General features: G+C 41.1%; 1 protein-coding gene across 1 annotated transcript in view; it reads left to right on the top strand.

Moving 5' to 3' along the window:
• PTPN21 (protein tyrosine phosphatase non-receptor type 21) overlaps nt 1-20,317 on the top strand; it is a 76,054-nt gene extending 55,737 nt beyond the window's left edge. Inside the window, exons 10-18 of the mRNA XM_004376650.2 lie at nt 1,532-1,592; nt 2,315-2,399; nt 7,390-8,849; nt 13,869-14,006; nt 15,983-16,204; nt 18,178-18,306; nt 18,437-18,671; nt 19,123-19,283; nt 20,126-20,317. Of these exons, the coding sequence (XP_004376707.1) occupies nt 1,532-1,592; nt 2,315-2,399; nt 7,390-8,849; nt 13,869-14,006; nt 15,983-16,204; nt 18,178-18,306; nt 18,437-18,671; nt 19,123-19,283; nt 20,126-20,254 (2,620 nt within the window). The 3' untranslated portion in view covers nt 20,255-20,317. The remainder of the gene's footprint in view (nt 1-1,531; nt 1,593-2,314; nt 2,400-7,389; nt 8,850-13,868; nt 14,007-15,982; nt 16,205-18,177; nt 18,307-18,436; nt 18,672-19,122; nt 19,284-20,125) is intronic.
• The last annotated feature ends 6,280 nt before the right edge of the window (nt 20,318-26,597 follow it).

The following is a 26,597-nucleotide window of genomic DNA, read 5'->3' as shown; positions in this document are numbered from 1 at the left end:
TATCATTACGTCTTCACTTTCACTGATGTTTTCTTCTGCACTGTCTAATCTATTAATTCCAGTTAGTATATTTTTCATGTTAGAAATTGTATTTGTCATCTCTACAAGTTTGTTTCGGGTCTTTTTATATCTTTCATGTCTCTCCTTAACATGCTTATGTTTTATTTTATTGAACATAGTTATAATGATTGCTTTAATGTCCTTGTTTACTACCTCTATTACCTATGTAATTTCTTAATTGATTTTTCTCCTTATTATAGGTTGTATTTTCCTGTTTCTTTGTATACCTGGTTATGTTTTATTGGATTCTAGACACTGTGAATTTTACCTTGTTAGTCATCAGGTATTCTTGTATTCCTTAAATAATTTTAGCTTTATTCTGGGTTGCGGTTAAATTACTTGGAAACAGTTTGAACATTTTGAAGCTTGCTTTTTAAGCCTTTTTAGGCAGGACCTAAGCAGCCTTTATTGAATGGCTGGGTTTCCTTCCCTTTGCAACAGGCTGGAAACTCTTCAAGCAGTAATCATGGGCAATTGCAGGGCCCACTTCACTCATTTCCCCTTTCTCAGGGGTCACTGTTCTGTGCTGCTTGATTTCCAGTGTCTGAAAACTGTTGTTGTTGTTGTTTTTTCCTAGTTCTTATAGTTGTTCAGGGTGGGAAGGTAAACCTGGCTTGTGTTACTCTATCTTGGTTGGAAACGGAAGTCTCCTGATACATTGCTTTTTAAAAACGTACATTTAAAGCTAATCAGAGAGAAGTTTCTTACAAAGAAATGCAGAGTGGTTTTACTACAGGCCCATTGAATAAAATTTTTTACTTTATTGCTTTCCCTAAATTAGTTGCTTGGAGGAAATATAGGTTCTGAAGTACCAAAATTATAAACTTATCTCTTCATTATATTTGTAGTCTGTGGGCTGATAGTTGATGGTCACTCCTCAGGACAGTTAGTGGAGACATTCAGTGCCAACCTATGCCACAGGAGAGATGTATCTGTACTGAATCTGCTTCCTCTGGGATGAGTTTGTAGGTGATCTAGCCTTGTGTTCTTTCTCCCCTTCTACTAGCCACCCCAGTAGTTTTACCTGGATGGGCTAAGGAAGGACATTCCTGGTGCCCTCTCTGGTGGTGCAGGCCCCTGATGCTCCAGGAAGAGGCCCAAACCCCAGAATGTGGTCAGAGGGTCAGGGCTGCAGGAAAGGGCCGAGGCCCCGAGTTAAGACAGAGAACTGCCTTTCTTTTCTCTAGTTTGTAATTCGTTTGTTTTGTATTTTTTGGTTTAGATGATTTTTATCTTTTTAAACCTTATATAATGGAAACTCTGGTGGCGTAGTGGTTAAGAGCTATGGCTGTTAACCAAAAGGTTGGCAGTTGGAATCCACCAGGCGCTCCCTGAAAACCCTATAGGGCAGCTCTACTGTGTCCTGTAGGGTCGCTATGAGTTGGAATCAACTCGACGACAATGGATTTGGTTTTTGGTTTTTTTATAGTTGTATAATAGACTCTTCTCAAAGACATGTCTTATTCTATAGGCAAACTCAGACCGTCACAGTAAACCCAATTAGGAGGAGGTCTTCTTCAAGGATGTCTCTGGTAAGAAAGAAAGAAAACTGATTGCTTTTTTTTCTTTGAGTGATGCCATTTTTCTTAATAAAACATGCTTTTAGTAGTTTTAATTTTGCATGTGATCATTTATAACCAAAGAAATGACAATTTTGTATAGATCCAATCTAATATTTATTATATTGCATATAGTTAAATTTTAGGTCCAATCTAATATTAAAAATGTTACTCTTGACTACTTAGCCAAGAGTAATCATAAGTTAGTAGGTACTTAAAAGACTACTGAATTTGCTCTAATAAGGTTAAATGTACTACATATAAGCTTTTTATATTCAGATGTTTTATACAATAATTGAGGAAATTGGTGCCTGTTCTTTTTTGCTCTTAACTTTTTGCATGTATATTGTTTTGTTGTGTCATCTAATGACCTTGGCATCAGTATGTAGGGCTTGACGTTGCATTAAAGGAATATGGAAAATGATAGAAATGGTAAGGGCTATAGCATCTTAATGCTTATTTTCCACATGTAATATATTTAACCCCTTTAGAAGCTTTTTAATAGAGAGAAAGAAACCAACAGAGAATCACTTTATGTATATTATATAAAGTAATAGATTACATATATATTACATATATAGATATATCTACATATTACATATATAGATATATATATATATATTACATATATATTATATATTACGTATGTATGGGGCAATGTGTTCTAACCCTGTTTCCAACCCTCCATTTCATAGCCTAAACCCCAGCCCTATGGGATGCCTCCTCCACACCAGCTGCATTATAATGGACAGTATACAGAACCATACACTTCTTCCCAAGGTAAAGTACACTATCTCTGAAATGCTTTATTAAATTATTACTATTAATAAATCTATGAGGACTTGGAGATATTGAAGCCAGGCTAGTTACTAGCTGAAGTTACACCTACAGTTGTCATGATTATAGCAATCCTGGGTTCAGAGAAGAGGAAGCCATTAGATTCACTTTCTTGGAGGTGTGTAGAAAATACACAGTATCACATTTGACATTCACATGATCCCAGATTTGATCAATGAGAGCTGTCCTTTTAACACTGCCCATTATTCTTTGAGTGTGTCCTTGCTTTCTGGCACAAGATGTCCCAAGGTCAATTTGGTTTTCTCCTGGCTGGGACCTTTTCATTGTAAAGGTTTAAACATTTCATTTCTGCAGTGACTAGTCTAGGGAGCTGTATGTAGGACAGCACCTGCGATGCTGAATCTCAGGCATTCATGTAACAGACATTTACTCTCAACTCTGTTTACAAGGCTCTACTAAAGGCCAAGGAGATTTAAGCAGATGCGTAATCCCACATTTTAAGAAGCTTAGAATCTTAGTGGGGGCTAAGACAAATACACAAATAACTTGAATGCAAAGAGAGCATGACTGGTTTGATAAGAGAGAGCAGGCAGTTGCTGTACCCTTCAGTGCAAGAGAGACTGTTGTCATGTTGGGGAGACTGGACAAAGGTGAGGTGGACTTTGAGAGATGGGTGGATTTCAACAGGTAGGGGTAGTAGGCAGGTACTTGATTGGGATTCCTGCTTCTGGTATTGGGGGACAGTGAATGCCATGGCATCCATGGCACAGCATTAGGAATGGGGTGTTTGGTGAGCAGAGCTGTCCAGTGGGCTCTACGGTAGGAAATTGTTAGGCAATGGTGAGCGGAGGGACCAAAAGGTGGGCTGAGAGTGCGTTGTTCGTCCCAGGTGTTATGTGTAAAGATGAGGATTTCCACACAGTGAGGTAGGCAGTCGAGGAGCAGTGCTTTGGGGGGCTTCACCTCAGGATGTGTTTGTCTCTTTGTTGCTCTCCTCTCCTCCCTGCACTCTGCCCTTGTCTTGTACTTGTGACCCCAGCCCCTTCCTCTCCTCTCCGCCTTGTTAGTGTTTTCCCTCAGTCTGCAAACATCCTGAAGGTGTTTTGTTCTCCTCTGTCTCCATACTATGGTTTGAGTTATTTTTTTCTTCCCTTTATCACCCACTTCTTCTAAGAGTAATCTTCTGCTTGCCGATTACCTCTTACTCCTCCGCTACTCTGTTGAAGCTGCCCTCTTGGAGGGCCACAACACCCAGGCCCCCTTGTCCCTCAGTCCAGTCATTCTCTCCTTGAAAATCTCTTCCCAGTACTCTGGGTCTTCCCTCCCTCTCTTACTCTGCACCTTTCCTCGCACCGTCATTGTCCTTTGCTGTGCCCCAGAGGGCTGCCCAAGACCTTTTTCCCTCCTTTGGCAAGCTGCCGTAGCAATCTCATCCAAATTTCAGCTTTCAATAGGGATAACTGCCACATCTGTATTTTCCATCCCATCCTCACTCCTGTGCTCCAGCCCCACATTTTCAGCTGCCTCATAGGGTGGTTGTGACAATTAAGGGAGCTCCTGAATGTCAAGCCCTCCATGGAGTACCTGGGATATGGGAAACACCCAGTACATTCTACCAGAATTATAACTTGATGAAAATGAAAATAAATAATAGATTTAAACTTATCCCTCTATTCCATAAGCTTGTCCTTCCCATGTTCCTTCATTTTAGCATGAAGTCACTCTCCTGGTTATTTGGATTCTAAACTGCATATAATTTTGCTTTCTTTCTTTTTAAATCTTTGCCCTCAACATCCAGTCGGTCACAAATCCTCTTGCCTCTTTCTATTACTTCATGTAATATCTCTTGTAGACCACCTTCTCCCATCCCTCCCTCTGCTTCTGATCGAGTCCAGTCCTTTTTCTTTAAACCTCTCACTGGCTGTTGCAGCACATGAGCTGGGATCTTCGATCTCTACTCTCCCGGTTCATTTAGTACGTGGCTGCCAGGCTAGTTTCTCTGACATGCAGCCCTGACAGTGTCATTCTTTGGCCTGGTGTTAAAGACTCTCCCCATCTTCCCTTGTCCTACTTTTTCCAGCCTTTCTTCCCATTGTTACTCTACTCCTCTCTAGCTTCCTGATGCTGGAGCCAACCTGAGCGTGCCCTCTGAGAGTGATCTCCCAGCTTTGCCCATGCTGCTGTCTCTCAGAACGCCCTTGTCACCTGCACCTCCTGCCCACATGCTACCGTTTAGTCAGGGTAGGCTAGGTTAGGCTGTGGTAACAAATGATGTTAAACTCTCAGTAGCTTAAAACAGCCAAGCTTACTTCTTTCTTAGGTCACCTGTCCATTGTGCACTGGCAGAAGGGCTCTGCTCTGGGTCAGCCTCCCTCAGTGGCTTGGGCTGAGGGTGGGGAGGGGCTCTCCCTCCTGGAATGGGGTTGGTTGGGTGGCAGGGAGAAGAAAGCATGGACATTTCACTGGCTCTTAACCCTCTTCTCACTTTTCTTGACCGTTACTGACCCATGGCTGTGTCTAACATCATGGGTAAGGAGGTGTAATTCTGTGTGCCCCTGGAAGTAGAGAGACCTGACTCCTGATGAAAGCTGGACATGCCTACCCCACCCACCTGCATCTCCAGTCCTCTCAGATGCCATGTCTTCTGTGAGGCTGTTCTTGATTTGCCCTTCTCTGTCCCCATCAAGCCAGCCTGAGCTGGGAGTGACCCTTTCCTCCTGCAGACTCCTATAACATGCATCTCTTCTCGCTTCCTTGAGTTCTGCTGATTTTTGTGCATACCTTTCCCCTTTTATTCACCTGTATTTGAGTCGTCTTCAGTTCCTAGGATTTGCTTTTACATTACAGGCTCGCTAGTGATTGACTGGTTTGTGGGGTGCAGGAAGCCTGGAGGAAGAGAGACCAGGCAAACCAAACTTGTTGCCGTCAAGTTGATTCTAACTCATAGCGACCCTGTAGAACAGAGAGAACTGCCCCATAGGGTTTCCAAGGAGCAGCTGATAGATTCGAACTGCTGACCTTTTGGTTAGCAGTCGAGCTCTTAACCACTGCACCACCAGGGGGTATTATTCCAGCCCAGATGGGGAATTGCCACCTGAGCTACTGAGCTGTGGTGAGAGTGAGCAGAAGGAGGACTCCAGAGACTTAGAGATGGCAGAGTATTACACATGTGGGAAAAGTACAGCGACAGGGAAGCATTGTGTGTCGGCAGGAAGAACACAGTACGGCCTTCTGAGGGCTGTTTTCTTTGAGTAGCTGCGTGTGCCATCAGAATAAAGTCCACATATAGACTGTGGTCTGTCACTTGGATAATCACTTGTCACTTAAACCATCGTGGAGTTTTTGAATCACAAAAAGATTGCTTTTCAAAGGAACTGTTCTCTTAAGGATTTGATGCTGATTTTCTTTCAGATGTTAGAAATCACCCTCATTAGCAGCAGTGTTTCAGGTGAGCCACAGATCGGCAGGACCAAATACGCCCCCTGCCAACCCTGGACAGGTCCACGCACGTAGCCACTGTAAGACTAGATTGAGCTTCTGACTCTGTTAGACTGTTAGCCATGGATCCCCTATCTTACTGAAGCGTGGTAGCCAAGGCAGGGGCCTAGTTCTTCTTGGTCACTGGACAAGCCACAGCGTGTGTGCAGCTACTGGAGACACTGTTGGACTGGAGGAGCTCAGATCCTGCTATACCATTGCCCTTTCACAGTCAAAGCTTTTATTGCCATTCTGGAAGAACCTATACAAATAATCTAGAATTCTGTTTAAGAAAGTGTCTGCAGTCATTTGGTTCTTTACCCAGCTCAGTGTCAGCAAAGCCACATCCCTACAAAACTACCCAGGGAGAGAAAGCAGAGTCAGTGGCCTGATGGCCTCGAACATTGTATCTGCCTCCAGCTCCCAGAGTTCTAGAAAGCTCGATTCATATTTCTAGTAAAACACGTTTTTGACTTTCATAAAAGTACAGTGTTTTGTGATGCCAGTATATTTTTAAAAAAAAAATTAATACACTTTATTTTTTTAGAGCAGTTTTAAGTTTACAGAAAAATTGAACAGAAAGTAGAGAGAGCTCCCATATACCCTCTCTCCTTCCACACAGTTTCCTCTATTATTAACATCTTGCATTAGTGTGGTACGTTTGTTACAGCTGATGAATGGCTATTGGTACATTATTATTAACTAAAGTCCATAGTTTATATTAGGATTCAGTCTTGGTGTTGTACAGTCCTAATGGTTTCGACAAACTTATAATGTCGTATATCCACCCTTAACAGTATCATACAGAATAGTTTCACCACCCTAAAAATGCCCTGTCCTCCACCTATTTATCCGTCTCTGCTTCCCCACTCGCCGTCTCCCGCCTTGAACGCCTGACAACCACTGATCTTTTTACTGCCCCTGAAGTTTTGTGTTTTCTAGAGTGTCAGATAGTTGGAATCATATACTATGTGACCTTTTCAGACTGGCTTCTTTCACTTAGCAATATGCATTAAAGTTTCCTCTATGTCTTTTCATGGCTTGTTAGCTCATTTATTTTTATTACTGAGTAATATTCCATTGTATGGACATACCACTGTTGGTTTATCCATACTGAAGGACATTTCGGTTGCTTCCAGGTTTTGGCAGTTATAAATAAAGCTGCTATAAATATTTGTGTTCAGGTTTTTGAATGAATTGCTCTCTTCACATTGGACTTAGATTTGGCTAATCTTTATTGAGTGCCAGATCCTGACTAGCAAAAGCAGAGTCCCTGTTCTCTAGATGAGGAAGCTAAGGCTCTGGGAAACGAGGGGCCCAGGGTCACTGATAGATTTTCTATAAGCCACATTGAATGTTGTGATGGTTCAGCGCCTATCTCAGTATTTGGCTATGGTAATTGGTCCAGTTTAGTACATTTAAAAAATTTTATTTTAAAATACATTTTAAATATATATATATATATATATATATATATTTTTTTTTTTTTTTCCAGATAACCTCTTTGTGAACAACCAGAACGGATACTATTGTCACTCTCAGACAAGTTTGGATAGAGCCCAGGTTGACCTCAGTGGTCGAATCCGTAATGGTAGTGTCTACAGTGCACACAGCACCAACTCCTTAAATAATCCCCAGCCCTACTTGCAGCCCTCCCCTATGTCATCTAATCCGAGTATTACCGGAAGCGACGTCATGAGACCTGACTATGTCCCGTCACACCGGCATAGCGCCCTGATACCCCCATCCTACCGCCCTACCCCAGACTACGAGACTGTGATGAAGCAGCTCAACAGAGGGATGATGCACGCAGAAAGGCAGAGTCACTCGCTGCGAAATCTCAACATTGGCAATTCATATGCTTACAGCAGGCCTGATGCCCTGGTCTACAGCCAACCTGAAATTCGGGAGCATGCACATTTCACCTCTCCCCAGTCGGCCCACTGCCCATTCAACTTAAACTACAGTTTCCACAGCCAGTCTCCCTACCCCTACCCTGCAGAGAGGCGACCTGTGGTGGGGGCGGTCAGTGTGCCTGAGCTCACCAATGTGCAGCTCCAGGCCCAGGATTACCCTGCTCCCAACATCATGAAAACACAGGTATATCGCCCACCACCCCCTTACCAGTACCCGAGACCTGCCAACAGCACCCCAGACCTGTCCCGCCACCTGTACATAAGCAGTAGCAACCCGGATCTCATCACCAGGCGGGTCCATCACTCGGTGCAGACGTTCCAGGAGGACAGCTTGCCGGTGGCTCACTCTCTCCAGGAGGTCAGCGAGCCGCTCACTTCGGCCCGGCACGCTCAGTTACAGAAGAGGAACAGCATTGAGATCGCTGGGCTGACTCACAGCTTTGAAGGCATGAGGCTCAAGGAGAGGACCATGTCCGCCTCGGCCGCAGATGTGGCACCACGGGCAATCTCAGCAGGCTCCCAGCCCAATGTTTTCATTGAAAGAACAAAAGCAGAAGAGACTGATGAGCAGGAAAGCCTGAGATACGGTCATAAGAAATCTCTTTCAGACGCTACCATGCTGATACACAGCAGTGAAGAAGAAGAAGATTTTGAAGAGGAAAACAAAACGTGTGCGACTCTCTCTCCATGTGCACATGAGCCCCGACAGCTTCCGGCTGCTGTGGGCAGTTACTCCCAAGAGCCACAACTGAGCTATTCCTGCAGTTCGGTCACTCCATTTGCTGGCCCTCTGCATATTCTCGAGCCCAAGTCCCATGTCACAGAGACTGAGAAGAGAGTGAGGGACATCAGCCCCGTTCACATGACGGCCGAAGCTCAGCGGCCTAGGAGAGATGGGCCGCTGATGCCCTCCATGTCAGAGTCTGACCTCACGACATCTGGGAGATACCGTGCCAGGAGGGATTCTCTGAAGGAAAGGCCAGTGTCTGATCTCCTCTCAGGAAAGAAGAACATCGTGGAGGGACTTCCACCACTAGGGGTAAGCGTCCTGTGCGTCTCTTTCTGTGTGGGCCTCTATAAGCAACTAGGAATGTTGTTGTTGTTCTTAGTTGCTGTGAAGTTGATTCTCACTCATGATGACCCCGTGTGTGCAGAGTAGAACTGCTCCATCGGGTTTTCAAGGCTGTGACCTTTCAATAGTAGATCACCAGGCATGTCTTCTGAGGCACCTCTGGGTGGGCTCAAACTGCCAATCTTTATTCTAGTAGTCAGTGCTTAACTGTTTGTGCCAGGACTCCTTAACTAAGAATAAACCAAAACCAAAACCAAATCTCTTGCTGTCAAGTTGATTCCAACTTGTAGCAACCCTATAGGACAGAGTAGAACTGCCCCACAGGGTTTCCAAGGCTGTGATGTTTACGGAAGCAGACTGCCACATCTTCTCACATAGCGGCTGGTGAGTTTGAACCGCTGACCTTTTGATTAGCCGCTGAGTGCCTAACCACTGTGCCACCAGGGCTCCCGACTAGGAATAGCATCCTTTAAGTTTTCGCAACATGTAAACAGCAACTATCCGCTAAGCACTTCTTACGTATTTGAAGCAAAACCTAAAAGAGCAGAGAACATCAAGGATAGCCGCCTGTCCAGCATTCATTAGCGCGCGCGCGAGACAGTGTCTGTCTCACCACCTTGTTTACAACAGGCCTGTTATTGTTCTTGTTTTGCAGATGAGGAAAGAGACTCTGAGAGATTAAGTAACTTGCCCAGGGTCACACATCTAGTAAGTGGCTGACCTGGGGTTTTAAACCTGTATTTATCTTTGTCACCTTCCCTTATTTTCTACCGTTCTGCATTGAAGTATTACATGTATGATACTGTCTTCAGTGATGATTGCTTGACTAAGCCTTGCTATTCCCTGTCTTTCCACAGAAACTTTAACTTTGAGTCTCCAACCTTTGGCCAAGCACTTGTGGGTCTTGTCATGCAAACATGTCCCCTCTGTCATCTTCTACTGGTGCTCACACTTCCCACCCCTCCCCCCATGCTCTGCATCCATGCCATTAGCCAAGCTAAAGTGATTGGTGCATCCATTCTGTCACCCTACGTGCCGCCTTTACGTCTTTGCTCTCAGTGTCCTGGTGGCCGGGACCCTCCCCCTATCTCGGCCAGACTGCATACTTAGACTGCAGGGCCCATCTCTCAAGTAGGGTGCTGACCTGGTGTATTTGATCCTGTACAGTGCTGTGAACCTCTTCATAAGCAGGAAAAACACACATGATTTTATAGGGCCTGTGAAATAGATCAGTATGCACAGACTACAGCTACTTACAAAGTGCAGTGGATTTAATGTGTTTATTTTCTTTTCATCACTTTGGGTTAGAATTTTGAGTTTATTTTTAATTCTTCCAGGGAGTATAATCCTATTCATCTACCTGAACAGCAAAGGCCAGTGTGTCACTGAGATTGAGAACATGGGCTAATAATCAGTGATTCGCGGTGGGGCCAGGGCGTGGTGTGTTTTCCAGAATCACTCCACCTGAGTTCCTGAGCCAGTAGGACAGGGCCCAGTTATAGTTAACCTTCTTCCCATTACATCAACAGCTTGTTTTTTGTGTGACCTGAGTCTGTTCCCCAAAGATACTTGCTTTGAGTACAGCCCCATATTGAAGCCTGTTTTGTCCCTGTGTGTTCTCGGTGGCTTCTGGTTAGGTTTAGCTAAATCTCAAGACTTTGATCAATTTGGTTCTCTGAAAATACAAATTTTCTTCTCATTGATTTTGAAGACCTACAATGTTAATAAAATTATATGATTGGATTGTGTTTTTGGTCCCCTTCTTTTTGCATGAGAGAATCTCCTCAGAGAATGTGTATGTCAAGGGGAAAGGGTATAGGACCGAAGATTTGACAATGTGGGTCTGAGTCTAAAAAAACCAAACCCATTGCTGTCGAGTTGATTCCAATGCATAGCTACCCTACAGGACAGGGTTGAGTTGCCCTGTTGGGTTTCCAAAGACTGGCTGGTGGATTCGAACTACTGACCTTTTGGTTAACAGCTGAGCTTTTAATCACTGTGCCACAGGGATCTGTGGGTCAGAATCTAGACCCTGTCATTTACTAGTTCTCTGCTCAGTGGCAGGTCCCTTTGTTCACCAGAAACTTGGCTTCTGTGTAGTATGGGGATGGCTGTCCCTGCTCTTCCTGACTTGTCTCATTGTGTAAAGGCCCACAGAAAGTTAAGCATGAAAAAGTGCTTTCTCAATTCTGTGATGCTGAATTACTGATTTTAATGAAACATTGTTTGTTTTACCACTGATTACCTTATATAAAGAAGTATCTCTGTGACTGTGGGCAAGCCATTTGGTCTCTGTGACTCAGTTTTCTCATCTGTAAAGAGTTGTTGGGGAAATAAAAACAAGGTCCTGGCATATAGAATGTACTCAGTAAATATTAACTTATTACTCTGAAGTTGCATTATATGTTAACTTGCTGACTGCCCAAGGGTTGAAGAGCCTAACCTCCTACTAAACCCTCCAGCCTCTTCGTGGGGTTGCCATTATCTTGTTTAATTGTTACAACAAACAATATACTAATGTGAATTCAGTTTATAGATGCTTAATATTAAAAACAGTGAAGTAAATAGCTGACAAGCGGGAAGATTTTAGAATTCTCCACCTATCTCCACCTCCAGGGACTTGTTATTTTAAAGGCAGAATGGTTTGAGTGCTAGTACAGCTACATATAGATTTTCTTTTTGTTTCACCCCTTAATCTTGCATGGTGATTCTTACATAAGAAACCACTGTGTAGGATATACATTTAAAATGATGTGCTATGTACTGTAAGGGTGATTTAAGGGATATTTGAGGCTAGTTTTGAGTATATACAACATTCGTCAAATACTGGCTTTAGAACTGAACTTATAGTCAATCAACTTCATCCAGCATATCAGTGTGGGACATTTTGAGTCATTTTCAAGCAGTGATGTGCTGGAGCTAGCTCCTACTGGCTGACGAGAGCTGACTGATAAATTTGTAGGAATTTTGCAAGCCAAGTAGATGTCATATTGGTAGTTTGAAATCAGACATGGTAGGAGTATTTACACTATAGAAATGGGCAAACACTACAAATTAGAACTTTCTGTCCAGTTGTTAAACATTTACCAGCACACCACTGTTTTTAGTTCACATTAAACTCGTGAAATTTTAGCCTAAGTAAGAACCTTTTAGTCTGTCTGTCTGTCTCTGTCCAGCTGAGATATAGAGAGGAAAAGTGATTTACCTAAAGTCATTTGATCAGTTAGAGGCTGGACTGGGAATGCAACCGAAGACTTCCTAGTCCAGATCTCAATATGTAGGGAGCTCATTTTTAAATGTGAATTATAAAATTAAAAATTAATTCAGAACAAACAGAACACAATTAAAGGGAATGTTGACACATTGTGATAAATGTAACTAATGTCACTGAACAATTTGTGTGGAAATTGTCAAATGGGACCCTAACTTGCTGTGTAAATTTTTATCAAAATCTCAATCAAATATTATTTAAAAAAATTAATTCAGTTAACTTTTTGAGTTTGGTACCAGTTATATTCTCCAATTACAGGAACAATTTTTAGTTATTTATTTTTGTTGTACTTTAGATGAAGGTTTACAGAACAGACTAGCTTCTGATTAAACAATTAGTACACATGTAGTTTTGTGACACTGGTTACCAACCCCTCGACACGTCAGCAGTCTCCCCTTCTTGACCTTGGGTTCCCTATTACCAGCTTTCCTGTCCCTTCCTGCCTTCTAGTCCTTGCCCCTGGACTGGTGTGCCCCTTTAGTCTCGTTTTGTTTTATGGGCCTGTCTAATCTTTGGCTGAAGGGTGAATCTCAGGAGTGACTTCATTACTGAGCTAAAAGGGTGTCTGTGGGCAGTACACTTAGGGTTTCTTCAGTCTCTCTCAGGCCAGTAAGTCTGGTCTTTTTTTATGAGTTAGAATTTTGTTCTACATTTTTCCGGGACCCTCTATTGTTATCCCTGTCAGAGCAGTCGGTAGTGGTAGCTGGGTACCATCTGGTTAGCTGGACTCAGTCTGGTGGAGGCTGTGGTAATTGTGGTCCATTAGTTCTTTGGACTTATTTTTCCCTGTGTCTTTGGTTTTCTTCATTCTCCCTTGCATAGCAACAATTTTATAGAACCTTTTTCTTAACCTAAATGTCTTTTCCTTTTGTTCTTGGCGCCATTATCTTGATCCTGGGGTCTTATAGCTTTTTCTGGCCTGAATGAGTGGGAGTAATACTGATTTCATTTATGAGACAGAGCTGAGAAAACCATTTCTTTCAGATTGGGGTCACACTCATTATAATTCTATGGCTTCCAAGGAGGTGTAGCATATCTAAGGAGAGTTAGTATTCTCAGGCGTATTTGCCTTCAACAGGAAAATAATTAGCTTTAATAATAATTTTAGGAAACACCTGTTTTCAGGAGACAGATGTCTGTGAGCACTTTCTTTTATACCCTGTCCCCCTGGTGTCATGGTGGCGATTTCACTCATATTTCTTGGTATAAAAGTGTGGCAGCTCTGAGAGGTATAGTAGTACAACCCGGCTGACAAGAGCCTGCAGCAGAATGGAGAACAGAGTGTGGGAAGGCAGTACACAGCTACCACCAAGAAGCATATGCTTGATTCAGGATGATTTAAAGAATTACGTTTTTTAAAATTATACAGGCTTTTTACTCTCAAGTGACTGCAGCCGATTTTCTGTGTTGTGTGTTGAAATTGGGGAGTTCTGTGAAGGAATGCTGTCTGCCTGGAACCTCACGTCTCATTACAACACAGCCTTGTAGCCAGTTGAGTTTCAAAAGCTGATATCTGGAAGACTTATCAGGGCTTTGGCCTTGAAAGGAATGCCTTCTTCCTAGTGTTGGTTAAACAAATGTGTGAAGGCGTGTAATCTCTTTTGTGCTTGTTAGCAAGCAGAACACTCTGTTTCCAGTCTTCAGTCCATCGAAATTTCTTTTCAGGGGGATTGTATTTGTGCTTATTTCGTATATACATATAAATATTTTTACAGGGAATGAAAAAGAGTCAAGGAGGTGCAAAAAAAATTGGTCCTCTTAAATTGGCTGCTTTAAATGGACTCTCTCTATCGCGATTGCCTTTACCGGATGAAGGAAAGGAAGTGCCTACCAGAGCAACCAATGATGAAAGGGTACGTACACAGCATTGGCGATCATGTCTTCTCTGGGACTATCAGGAGCATGCTGCAAAAATGCTTTCATGGGGTTTCCTAATGTATTTAATAATTATAAATGGGTATTAAGGAGTTTTGTAATCTGGGCTTCAGAATTGGGGTAAACTTCTAGCTCATGTCTTAATAGATAGTTTCAGGCTAGAATGTTGATTAATTTTGTTTGTTTCTTTGTGAATGTTGTTCTTTACCTTCTTTCAACCATTTGGGGCAGTCTTGATTTTTGATGGTTTTAACGTTTGAAGAAATCTGCAAATGCATATGAGTATACATAGGAAAGAAAACAGAAACTGTTTTCATTATGTTCAAATCTATTCCAAGAGTAAACAGTTACTAAATTTTTCAGAACTTCCTTTGAGGACAAATATTGTATGAGACCACTATTACAAGAACTCAAGAAAGGTTTTAAATACAGAAGAAAACATTCTTTGGTTACGAGGGTGGGGAGGGAGGGAGGGAGGGATACATTAACTAGATAGTAAACAAGAATTATCTTAGGTGAAGGGAATGACAGCATACGCTACATGGGAAGTCAGCACAACTGGACTAAACCAAAAGCTAAGAAATTTCCTGAATACAACCAAATACTTTGGGGGACAGAGTAGCAGGGACAGGGGTCTGGAGACCATGGTTTCAGGGGATATCTAGGTCAATTGGCATAAGAAAGTTTATTAAGAAAATGTTCTGCAACCGACTTCGGTGAGTGGTGTTTGGGGTCTTAAAAGCTAGCGAGTGGCCATCTAAGATGCATCAGTTGGTCCCCAACCCACCTGGAGCAAAGGAGTGAAGAACACCAAAGACACAAGGAAAATATTAGCCCAAGAGACAGAAAGGGCCGCATAAAAGCAGAGACTCCATCAGCCTGAGATCAGAAGAACTAAATGGTGCCCATCTACCACCAATGACTGCCCTGACAGGGAACACAACAAAGAGTCCCTGATGGAACAGGAGAAAAGGGGGGTGCAGAACTCAAATGCTGGTAAAAAGACCAGACTTAATGGTCTGACTGAGACTGGAGGAACCCTGGAAGACATGGTCCCCTGGCTCTCTGTTAACCCAGAACTAAAACCATTCCTGAGGCCAACTCTTCAAAGGATTAGACTGGACTAAAATGATACTCACGAAGAGTGTGCTTCTTAGTTCCAGTAGATACATGAGACAAAATGGGCAGCTCCTGTCCGGAGGCAAGATGAGAAGGCAGAAAGGGATAGGAGCTGGTTGAATGGACATGGGAAATCCAGGGTGGAAAGGAGGAGTGTGCTGTCACAGTATGGAGAGATCAACTAGGGTCGCATAACAATGTGCGTACCAATTTTTGTATGAGAAACTAACTTGAGCTGTAAACTTTCACTTAAAGCACAATTTAAAAAACAAAACAAAACAAAACTTCAAGATTGAGATGTATTTCCTATGAGGTTTTATTGTGTCAAAATCAGATAGGCATGAATTATGCTAAGCAAAAATGAATTTGCTTACAGTTGGATCCTGGAGATAGTTTCCAATACTGACTATTGTTTTCAATTTTTTATATATCATATATCATGAAATTGAAGCATTTATGCATAGAGATTGGAACTGATTTTCCTTTTCTAGAATTGCTCTTCTCCAGGACAACTTCCTGTTTCTTAGGGGTCACGAGATTGATTGTAGATACAGAGAAAATGCATTCAAGAAACTGTTCTGGGCCAAGTTTCAGCTTTAAGTAGAATTTTGAATTATGTTTCTCACCAATAAGATTATTTCTTTGATTCTTGTAACTCTTTTTTCATGGCTTGTTAAAATTTCAACTTTTGCTTTTTGTTTCGCCCAGAATTTTCAACATTAGACTAATGCTAGATTGAAGCAGAAAACAAGATTTCAGATGTACACTCAAAATGCATGTGGTAATGTAGCATGTGGTAATACTTACATTTTCCCACATATTCTATCTTTTTCAGTGTAAAATTCTGGAACAGCGGTTAGAACAGGGAATGGTATTCACAGAATATGAAAGAATTCTTAAAAGACGGCTAGTCAATGGGGAGTGCTCCACAGCACAGCTGCCTGAAAATGCAGAAAGAAATCGATTCCAAGATGTCCTTCCTTATGACGATGCCAGAGTGGAGTTGGTCCCAACAAAAGAAAATAATACTGGCTACATCAATGCGTCACATATTAAGGTAAGAGAAACGTATAGAGTACTAAATGGCGTGTGCAGTTTTGAGCTAAGTGACAAAATGGTAAGAATTACATTCATGTCTGGTTCGAAAAGCACCCCAGTTTTGAACCATTGTGACAAGCTCTGTATTTAAGCTGGGAAATCCGTGCACCAAGGCGAGATAAAAAGTGCTTATCAGACAGGGCAGGTGCCATAGCTACTTTCTGCACGTGGGAAACCACTCTGCCCCCACGTCATTACAGGGCAGAGGGCTCACGTATTTGCCTGGGTTTAGAATGTTGCCTTTCTCAGTCTGGAGACCTCTGCTCTGGCTCATCAGTTCTCTCCTGAGCAGCTGAATTGCTAGTTAGTGCTTCTCATCTTAGACCTCCGTGCATTTTACATAGCAAGTGTCTGGGTGTTTGATGGTGTTCACAAAAGCTGGTATTTATGAAGGCGCCATTGGTTCTCTTTGCATACTACCTGTAGTCATTTTTTTAAACATCATTTTGTTTTTAGAAGAAGCAGTCCTTTTCCTAGAAACAGTAAAATGGCATTTAATTGGGGTAAAGTTACAACCATTAGGATGGAAAACTGACGATTGACAGCAAGTGGGTAAATAAAGCCAGGCACTCTCTCCTTCGCCATCAGTCTGCCCTTTGTTCATGCTGCCTGGAGATTCGGTTCTTTATTTTGTGAAGGAGAAATTTCCTTCTCATCAATGAGTGAGTGAGTATCTATGGTCAGGTGGTGTTTTTCTTTTCTCACATTTTCTTTAGGTTGCTAGTAATATGTTGATAAGAGAACAGTTTGACACTTGAGACTTTTCGAAGCGTGTCAGTCTGCTTCTGAATGTCAGTACTCCTTGATGGTCTTTGGGAATCTATGCTCGTACTATTTTGTTTTTTAATATAGACATAATTTATTTAAAAACTGAGCTTTTTAAAAAATAACTCATCACTGTATCTCATCACTGAATTGTAGTAGCTCTATAGTGATGTTTCAGAATCTTCAGGGGCAACTGAAGAATAGTGGAAAGGGCATGAGCTTCAGAATTGGATAGCCCTGGGTCTGCCTTCTGGATCACCAGTAACCAGTTGTGCCACCTCACTTTACTTATCTCTGAATAAATGATGATGCCTGTCCTCCAGGCTGCCCATTAGAACCTTTCTTCCTACATCTTGTTTGGTTTTATAATCCTGGTACCCAGCATGGTGCCTGCCACTTCCAGTGCTCACTGAGTGGGTGTGGAGTCTTGACGGGGGGAGGGCAGTAGGGGGAAGGTCTGGTTTTACATCTAGTGGGCACTCGGAAAACAGTTACTATAGTTACTAAATACTGGTGGAGCAGCTGAGATTTAACCCAGGTCTCCTGACTGTAAGTCCAGACTGTTCTCAAGGATGTGAAATCTTAAACGGAAAACTTAGTATTATTGTGGTGGGTGATCTTGACTCAGGTCAGAGGTGACACTGCCTTAGGTAGAAAGATTTTGTTTTTTTTCTTGGAGCTGGATATTTAACTTAGATTTTGGCTTAGTTGTTAATACTTTTTTCCAGTGTGTTTAACTGGTATTTTGTGAGGCAAAATTGTGTTTGAAATTTGGGGTACTATGATGTTGGTATTATTTTTATTAATTTCTTTAAAAACCACCACCACAGCAGCAGCTGTAACAACTGTTATTGAGTTCTTATTATGTGGAGTGCACTTAATCTGTTACTGACGTCTTTAAAACTTATGTGCTATGAACTCACATACTCTCTCTGTGACCTTGGGCAATTTGCTTAACCTCTCTGATTCAGCTCAGTTTTTTTGGTAGTATCCACCCAGCAGTGCCTCAGAAGTAAGGCCTGATGATCTGCTTCTGAAAGGTCACAACTCTGAAAACCCCATTGAGCAGTTCTACTCTGCACACATGGGGTCACCAAGAGTCGAAATTGACTCAGCAGCAACTAACAACAACGTATCTATATCTATTTTTACCTTTTCTAATTTCAGGTCTCTGTCAGTGGAATTGAGTGGGATTATATTGCCACGCAGGGACCATTACAGAATACGTGTCAGGATTTTTGGCAGATGGTGTGGGAACAGGGAATTGCCATTATAGCAATGGTGACAGTGGAAGAGGTAAGTACTCATTTCTCTTCATGAATTTTCTCAGCCTCAGAAGAACAGTTTATGTTACTCATGTAGAGTGCTGACCTTTGGAGGACAGGATTGCATTTCTAGTTTTCAGACACTGTACCTGTCTTTTAAGGAGGGTGGCAGAGAGAAGAGCTTCAGGTATTGGCCACGACTTGGTTCCAGGCACAACACCGTCACCTATGGAAGGTTTAAGATCACCATCCGGTTCCGCACAGATTCTGGCTGCTATGCCACCACAGGCTTGAAGATGAAGCACCTTCTCACGGGGCAGGAGAGAACAGTGTGGCATCTCCAGTACACAGATTGGCCTGAGCATGGCTGTCCAGAGGACCTCAAGGGATTTTTATGTAAGTGTCTTAGTTCCCAGGACAGCCTCCTCTGGAGCTGGTAAGTCTGTGGCACAGAGGGGGACTGAAGTTTCTCAGATATTTCCTACTTTATGTTGTCCTGTATAAGCTTTGGATTTAATTTTAAAATAAAGACCACAGATGTTTTGGGAAGGCTTAACAGAAGAATTTTCTGAAATTATAATTTGGTAGTAAGTAGCGTGATATAACTGACGCCCAGAGGGTCTTCTGTTTACTGTTGTTTCATTTTGTAGATGGGAACATGGAAGCCCAGTCAGTCAGTGACTTGCCCAAGATCACCCACTGTCACCTAGTGACTGGGGTTGACTAAGTGGCACCCTGAACTCTTTGTCTGGAGTCTTCTCAATCAGTGGAGATAATGTGAAAATTGAGCTGTCATTATGATAGGCCTTAATCCCTCTGTATTTTTCTATTTTATTGATTTTCACAGCGTACCTTGAAGAGATCCAGTCTGTTCGACGCCATACAAATAGTACAAGTGAACCAAAAAGCCCCAACCCTCCTTTACTGGTCCATTGCAGTGCTGGAGTAGGAAGGACTGGAGTCGTTATTTTGTCAGAGATAATGATTGCCTGTCTGGAACACAATGAGGTTATTATTTTTTATGTTAAGCCTCACCCTTTTTGGTGGGGGCAGAAGTAGGGTGGGAACAACCTGGGAAGGAGGGGGATGTAGTGGCCTAATAGTTCTTTTTGAATAAATTTCTTTGGACTTGGAGGCTTCAAGTGTTATTAGGTGTTCCCTGACAAAAGGCTGTGTCTTCTTGGAGATTTACAGTGTGTATTAGCATATTAAAGACTCTGAGACATCGTACAGTACAAGTTGTTGGTAGGTGCTGTCACGTCCTGGTGGTGCCAATGATTAAGTGCTCGGCTGCTAACCGAAATGTTGGTGGCTCAAACTCACACAAGACCTGATGATCTGCTCCCCTAAAGAGTACAGCCAAGAAAACCCTTTGGGGCAGTTCTACTCTGTCACATGGGGTTGCTGTGAATACAGTAAATAAAGCTGTTTAATTTTGTTTTACCCAGTGTTTGTCAAATTTGACCTCAGAACCCTTTTTTCCTGGAACACCTCGTTATATTTCAAGGATAGTAGTGCTGGTCAGAGCCCTGTGCGGGGACTGCTGAGCTAGATACCAGTAGCACTTAGTACACTGCATTTGTGCTGAAGCTTGGTATTTGGTGAGATGTGTTAATTTACGTCTAACAAGACAGAGTCAGTGAGCTACACCCAGGGGATGGGGGAGAAATAAACCTTCAGGGACAGTCTAGTTGTAGTTAAAACTAGTCAGAAGTAGGCTGTCGTGGTTTTTTATTGTAGAAAATGGTACGGGTAGTTACGAGCCTGTCCATCTCCTAACCAGGTCAGCTCCTCGTGCCCCCTTCTCCTCCAGAGAACGCATGGCCTCCATTGCCTTTCTTGCCCTCTAGGTGCTGGATATCCCAAGAGTGCTGGGCATGCTGAGGCAGCAGAGGATGATGATGGTGCAGACGCTCTGCCAGTACACATTTGTATACAGAGTTCTCATTCAGTTCCTGAAAAGCTCAAGGCTCATATAAGCTCCCACAACTTGTTATGGGGACCCAATCATGTGAAGCGTTTACAGCTAAAAAAAAAAAAAAGTGCTTTCCTAACTCGTGCTTTCTCCTCGACGTTTGATTCACGCAGAGCAATACATTGGGACGTAGATGGTACGGTATGAATGGCAGAGCACGGAGGGGAATATGCAAAGCACAAGGGGGAATTTGAACTTGGGAAAGGTGCTGATGAAGAGGGCATTGCCCTGCTCCGCTCTTTTGGATTTGCAGTGCTTGCACACATCTTGGAGGTTGTATTTTCTAGACAATTCTCTATCTTATGAAGCTACGCTGGGCAGTTCTGGCAATCATTAAGGCGTATAGATTTCTAAAGCTAGTTTTCAATAATGGAATTTTATTTTATGACTAAAATATTGAGGGGTTTTCTTAGCAAGAAACTGAACTTTCCACGAAGATAACCCACAGATATGAGTGGTTCCTGTATAACTTTGTATTTAAAACCATGTTATTATCTTTTGTTATTTTTAAAAAACCGTGAGTACTTATGGTTTAGTTAGCAAGCCCAAAACTATGAAGAGAATCTAAAGGTGTTATTTTGAAACATAGAAAGCATTTTTTATATGCAGAAAATTTTTTATCCTAAAAATTCTATGTATTTGTACCTTCTGTATTTCCCAAGCAAGAGCTCAACTCATTAAGATACTGAAATGAGTCAGTTAATATAAGGAAAAGTTTGGAACGAAGGCACATTATTTAAAATGTAAAAGAATAATCAAATTCACTATTTTTTCAGTATTATTCATAAACCTAAATGAGTTTAATTTTATTGGTTGAAAATGAAGTGAAAAACAATTGTATATAATGGTTTTAAGCACTTTTTTGTTCAAAGCAATAAATTTGAGCTTTTATATATGTGTTGTTTTATAGGTGAACTATATCAATAATAACAGTGGACATTGTTTCAGAAGAGGTGTTTTGGAAGAGATAAGGATTCAGAGTATGTAAGGTGACTAGGATGAGAGTACGTGCAGAGTGAGGGTGAATGCAGGGTGCCTTTGTTGTTATAAACACACAGTGTTATCTATACTTAGACTGCATGCTGGGAGGGAGTGGAGGCTCAGCATGCATGCTGAGCCTCCAAGAGCCATCCCCAGGAATTCAGGGCCTGTCACTCTTGGGGAGTTACTCTATTTCCTTAGGCTTCTTCAACCTAAACCTTTATTCATTTTTCACAAATCAAGTCAGGTTTATATTATCATTCAAACAAACCTTGAAGAGGCTTTGTTTTCTTTTGGTTGAAAGAAGGAAATCATTAGTAATAGCTTTATCTTCTTTTCTCCAAACCACAGCCTAAACTTGTCAGGCCATCAGAGATTGCTGTGGTATTCAAGAGGTACTTGAATTTTAGCTCCTTAATCCTCTGAATTCACCCAGAAGTTAATTTTAGCTCTTTAGTCCTCTCCACCCCGCAGCCCACCCCCCATCAAAAGCTCACCCATCCCATTTAGGCACATCCCAATCGACAGAACCGGGTTGAACTAAAGGTAAAGGGGGAGAGTGTTGCCTTTGGCCCAGGCTAAGATGGCCTGTCACAGTTGGAATGGAGTAGGTGAGGACTAATTGGTATGTTTGGCTGAGCACCATCTACTTTTTTTCTTCTTCTAAGGCTGCTGCCCTACAACGTAGAGCTCTCAAAATGTAAAATCTAGGGCGATTTCCCCAAATCACAATATTCTAGGGATGGTTCTGATTCCGGTGCTAACTCCTGAAGCAGGTTTATTCACTGTTAAGCCCGCTGAGTGTGTGTTGTTTGTCATGAGACAGCATTTCCTACTATGTGTGTGTGTCAGCCTACCTCTCTGAGTTACCCAGAAACCAGCCACCTCAGAGAAGAGTTCGGAAGATGTTACTGAAAGTGGGCACGTTTCACTTAGGAACAAAATGTTAATTTTAATTCCAAAGTTGTTATTTAAAAAGTCCTGTTTAAAGAAAAATAGACCTGATTGGCCATATTCAGAAAGAGCTCCCTAGAAGAATGGAATACAAGTTTTTGTGGTAGTATCTCTCACCTCCATGTTGTACAAAGGATGGGAATGTTTCTAATGCTTTTTTTCTCCGATAGCACGTTTTTAAAAACAATGCGCTTCTGTCAGGTTTAAACATTTTGAAGTGCGCCGTTGACAAGAACATATTGTAAAATGAAAATCTAATTAAAGAGTAATATATGGTATATCGTCTTCCCTTTGTAATAATTTGATTCTAAGTAAATTACTTACAAGGGCAAAATTACACTGTTTAAATCTGTTACTCTTAAAATGTTGCATGTTTGACATAGCTCCTAAGAACCATGTAATTTTTTGTCCCTTTCGAATTTTAAACTTTAATTCCAGTTAGTGAATATGAAAGTATTCCTGAATAAAAATAAATCTACATTACTAGACTTTGAAATAATGTGATTTTCAAGAGCAAATGTAGAACATTGAGGTTTTGTAGGCTTACCATGTCTGAACTGAGGCTGGGATTGTCTGCCAAGCTTATGCAGTGCTTCATTTATCTTTGCGCCTTTTAGTGCCTTGGTAGTATTTTTATATAAAAACTTCCAAAATTAGATTTCACAAAATTCGCTTATAAACCGTATTTTTCACTGATCAATTTTGGTCGTCTCTGGCATCATAGTTTTTCTAATTAGTGGGGGCTTTTGATGACATATTCTAGTTGATAGTTTTAAGCAGAGAAAATGCTCATTTTAGAATATCATTTGGCATGTTAATTGCAATCATTATTAATTATTTTCTTCTGGAACATCTACTGTGAAGTGCTCAGAAAGCCTTAGAATTTAGCCCTCTTAAGACCCTTTGGCAGGATTAAAACAAGATGGACCTATGCTTCCTTGCAAACTTCCAGGAAGAGCCAGGTCTGGCCAGAAGCACAGCAGGAGAGTGCTGTGGAGCAGGACTGAGTGATCAGAGCCTGGCTTGGCCACTTTTTCTGTGATGCTCTCATCACTGGAAGAGAACAGTAATTTCAAATGGGTTAATGTTAATGTTCACAGTATTAAAAAAACTGAAGGTCAGCTGCATCTTACCAAGAGCAAGTTTATTCTTTGAAGATTTGCAGGAACAAGTGGAAACAAGAATGACTAAATTTTGTAAATTTTTTAAAAATCAGACTTTTTAGAGGAACTCTTAGATTTAAATTCCGGGGAATTTGCTTCCCGCCAGGACTTCCTGTGGAACAAACTAAAAATACCCCTTTCCAGTTTAAAGTTTATTAAAAAAAAGACTAAATTGGAGGAGACTTTTTTGAGCTGAGGGATAGACATTTTAAAAATAGAGGAATATGTTAGGAATTTGGAATTAGGAATTTGCTGGGGAAACATTTCTGAAAAGCACATGAATTTTTCAAATTCGTGTGGATAAGGCTCCATTCACCTAGTATCTATACCATTACTGGAAACCCTGGTGGTGTAGTAATTAAGAGTCTGGCTACTAACTGAGGTCGGCAGTTTGAAACCACCAGGTGCTGCCTGGAAACCCAATGGGGAAGTTCTACTCTGTCTTACAGGGTCGCTATGAGTTAGAATAAACTTGATGACAATGGGTTTGGTTTGTTTTTTTATACCATTACTTGTAGAGAAATGAGGACAAATCAGAATATCCAGTTGTTTAAAGTTTGTATGTGCTGGGGGTAGGTGGGTAGAAAGAGGACTTCAGAAAACGTTGGAAGGGGTCCTTGGGTTGTCAAAGTGGCATAATTTTAGGTATATTACAGGCAGTTCACAAGTAACAATTATGCTTTGAAGGTTCAGTTGTAAGTTGAATTTTTGAGATATTTCCCCTTGTAAACAATGCTCTAAGTGGGTGTTAAATTTCTTGGCTTGTTCCCTAAAGCTTATTTAAACCTAGGGGACCTGAAGTGTAAACAGTGGTACGGAACCAAATCGCCAGTCTGTATGCCAAAAAACATATGCAACATTTCTCCCTACTGCACCCTGGTGGTGAGGTTAGCACATCTGTCAGGCAGGGCGTGGAGACTCAGCAAACAGTTGCAGTCAGATTGGTCAGTGTTTCATGGGAAAACACCACATAAGTGAATATCCCAGCATCTGCTATAGAAGCTTGATTGGAGCCTGTGGGGTAAGGGACAGAATGGGAGATAGGAAGTGAACAGGATGCTGCCTATATGAGGTGGAGGAGGGAGAAAGGCAAAAAAAAAAAAACAACAACCCTGCGTTTCCTGTTGCCACACATATCCTCCCTTGGATTGTCACTGGCATGAAATGGGAAGTAGGGGATGGGCAAGAAGGAAGTTCAGGGTCTGCAGCACCCAGCTGTGGGAGCTGCAGTTCCAAGACAGATATGACTATGTAAAGGCTCTCATCACATGCGTGTAAAATAAGGTCCGCGTGCATGACATGTATCCAAAAATATTTAAATTATCCATGTACACGTGCAAAATCAACAGTTTTCAAAAATTTAGAGTAAAAAATTTTCCAATGTTTTGATGGGTTAAGAAGGAGGTAGTAATCACAGACTTATTTTAAATTGTGCTTTAATATTATAAATAGGTACAAGTGGATAACAAGACAGGAATAATTGTGTTTGAATTTCTAACTGTAGAACTTCTAACCTTATGGCCAATGTAATCCAAATTTCTGAAAATTACTTATTAGCTAAGTAAATGTTTTGACCATTACTGCTTACCTTCCATTAAATGACAGTTGTGTCATAAAAAAGTTTAAAATCCTAAAACTTTGAACATGTGACTTGGTTTCCTTGTACTGGCTATAATAGTACAGATGTAGCACTATTCCAGGGTAAGAAATTTGCAATTTTTACGGAAGTGGTAGGTAGTTTTTAAACTGTGCAAAAAGATGACTTTATTTCAGTTGTCAAATGTGTATACTACCACAACGTAAGTGTGCATGTGTGCTTTAAATTCCCACCCTACAACTTGGTGAAACAAGCAACTACAGTATTCACACTTTGGAGCCGGTCTGTGTAGCCAAAGAAATTCAGAAGGTTGAATCATTATCTGGGTTAACCAGAACGTGAATCTCTCCAGGCCTCAAGGTTTGGGGTAGGTTGATGAGTCTAGTACAGGCTTAATGGTAACTGGCTTTCTGTTTCTATCTGCTTATTATTCAGCAGAGAAAAACTGAACAAATGAATGACGAGTATGAGCATAGTCCCTCATTTTTCATAAGAGTGCAAATATCACAGGCCAGACTGCTTCCCCAAATGCCAAGAGTGTCCAGATTTTCTTTCCCTAGAAGTTTATTAGAAATCATTTGAAATTAATGGACCATTGAATGGTACATAAATCTTTGTTACTTATTTTATGGTAATATTTATTAAAATGTAATTTAATATTATAGTTAAGTGTCCCAAAAGGATCTAATGGTTTTGTAGTTTTAACTGGAACAATATCAGTGCAATGGTAGTTCAGTTCAACAAATAACCTGAAAAAAAAAAATATTCTCCAGAAGTGACAAACTTGTTTCCAGCACAGATTTAAAAGAAACAAGATTAAAAATAATACAAAACCCTTAAATCAACGTGAGTCAAAAGTGTGAACTGGGCTTCTATACTGTGCAGTTTTGAATATCATGTCCATGTTAAAGACCTATATTATGGGAGTTGTTTTTCTCAAATGATTTTGAATAAAAATGGAAAGAAAAAAATCAAGAGTACTATGATTTGCAATTGTTTTTGAACGTTTTTGTTAATATGATCAATTTAGACACTCTCCTCCATACTAAAAATTCGGTATGAAAGGTAAGCTTAATTTCTCAGTGTAAAATTGAGCTATTACATATTTATTAGTAGTGTCAATTTCTAAGCAATACATTGAAAATGGGAAAAAGTAAAAATAATTGTCAGTGTATTAAACCTTTTTTAAAACTTGGATATATAGTTAAGCCTTGCTCACAACATTGATTAGCACTGGGCCATTAGGATATATTTTTGCTTTTTACTTTGTTCTCAGCTAATTTTTTACATTAAAGTATAAAACACTTGGATTTTTATCATGCATAAAAATGTTAAATGTTAAATAAGTAAACATTTTCCTATGAAAAACACCTCAATGTTTTACTCTATTATGCTTAACAGAGGGAAAAAAAGCAGCTCTTTAGTGCAAATGAAAGAATTATGTGGTAACAAACCACAAATGTATTGCATTATCTGGTTAAAAACAAGCAATTAAAATGCCACCTGTAGTAAATTTGGCAAAGCATAGTTTAAACATCTAGATAGCAAGTCTATTTAAATAAAAACTCCAACATGTTGGTATGATTTAAAAGCCCTAACAAACTTGAAACCAAATTTGGAGAAAATTTACACAAAATACATTTTCTTAGAAA

Source organism: Trichechus manatus, unplaced genomic scaffold (genome assembly GCF_000243295.1).
Source record: "Trichechus manatus latirostris isolate Lorelei unplaced genomic scaffold, TriManLat1.0 scaffold00045, whole genome shotgun sequence".
NCBI classification, from domain to species: domain Eukaryota; kingdom Metazoa; phylum Chordata; class Mammalia; order Sirenia; family Trichechidae; genus Trichechus; species Trichechus manatus.
Note: the sequence above shows the minus strand (reverse complement) of the source record. Positions and strands in the feature narration are given on the sequence as shown.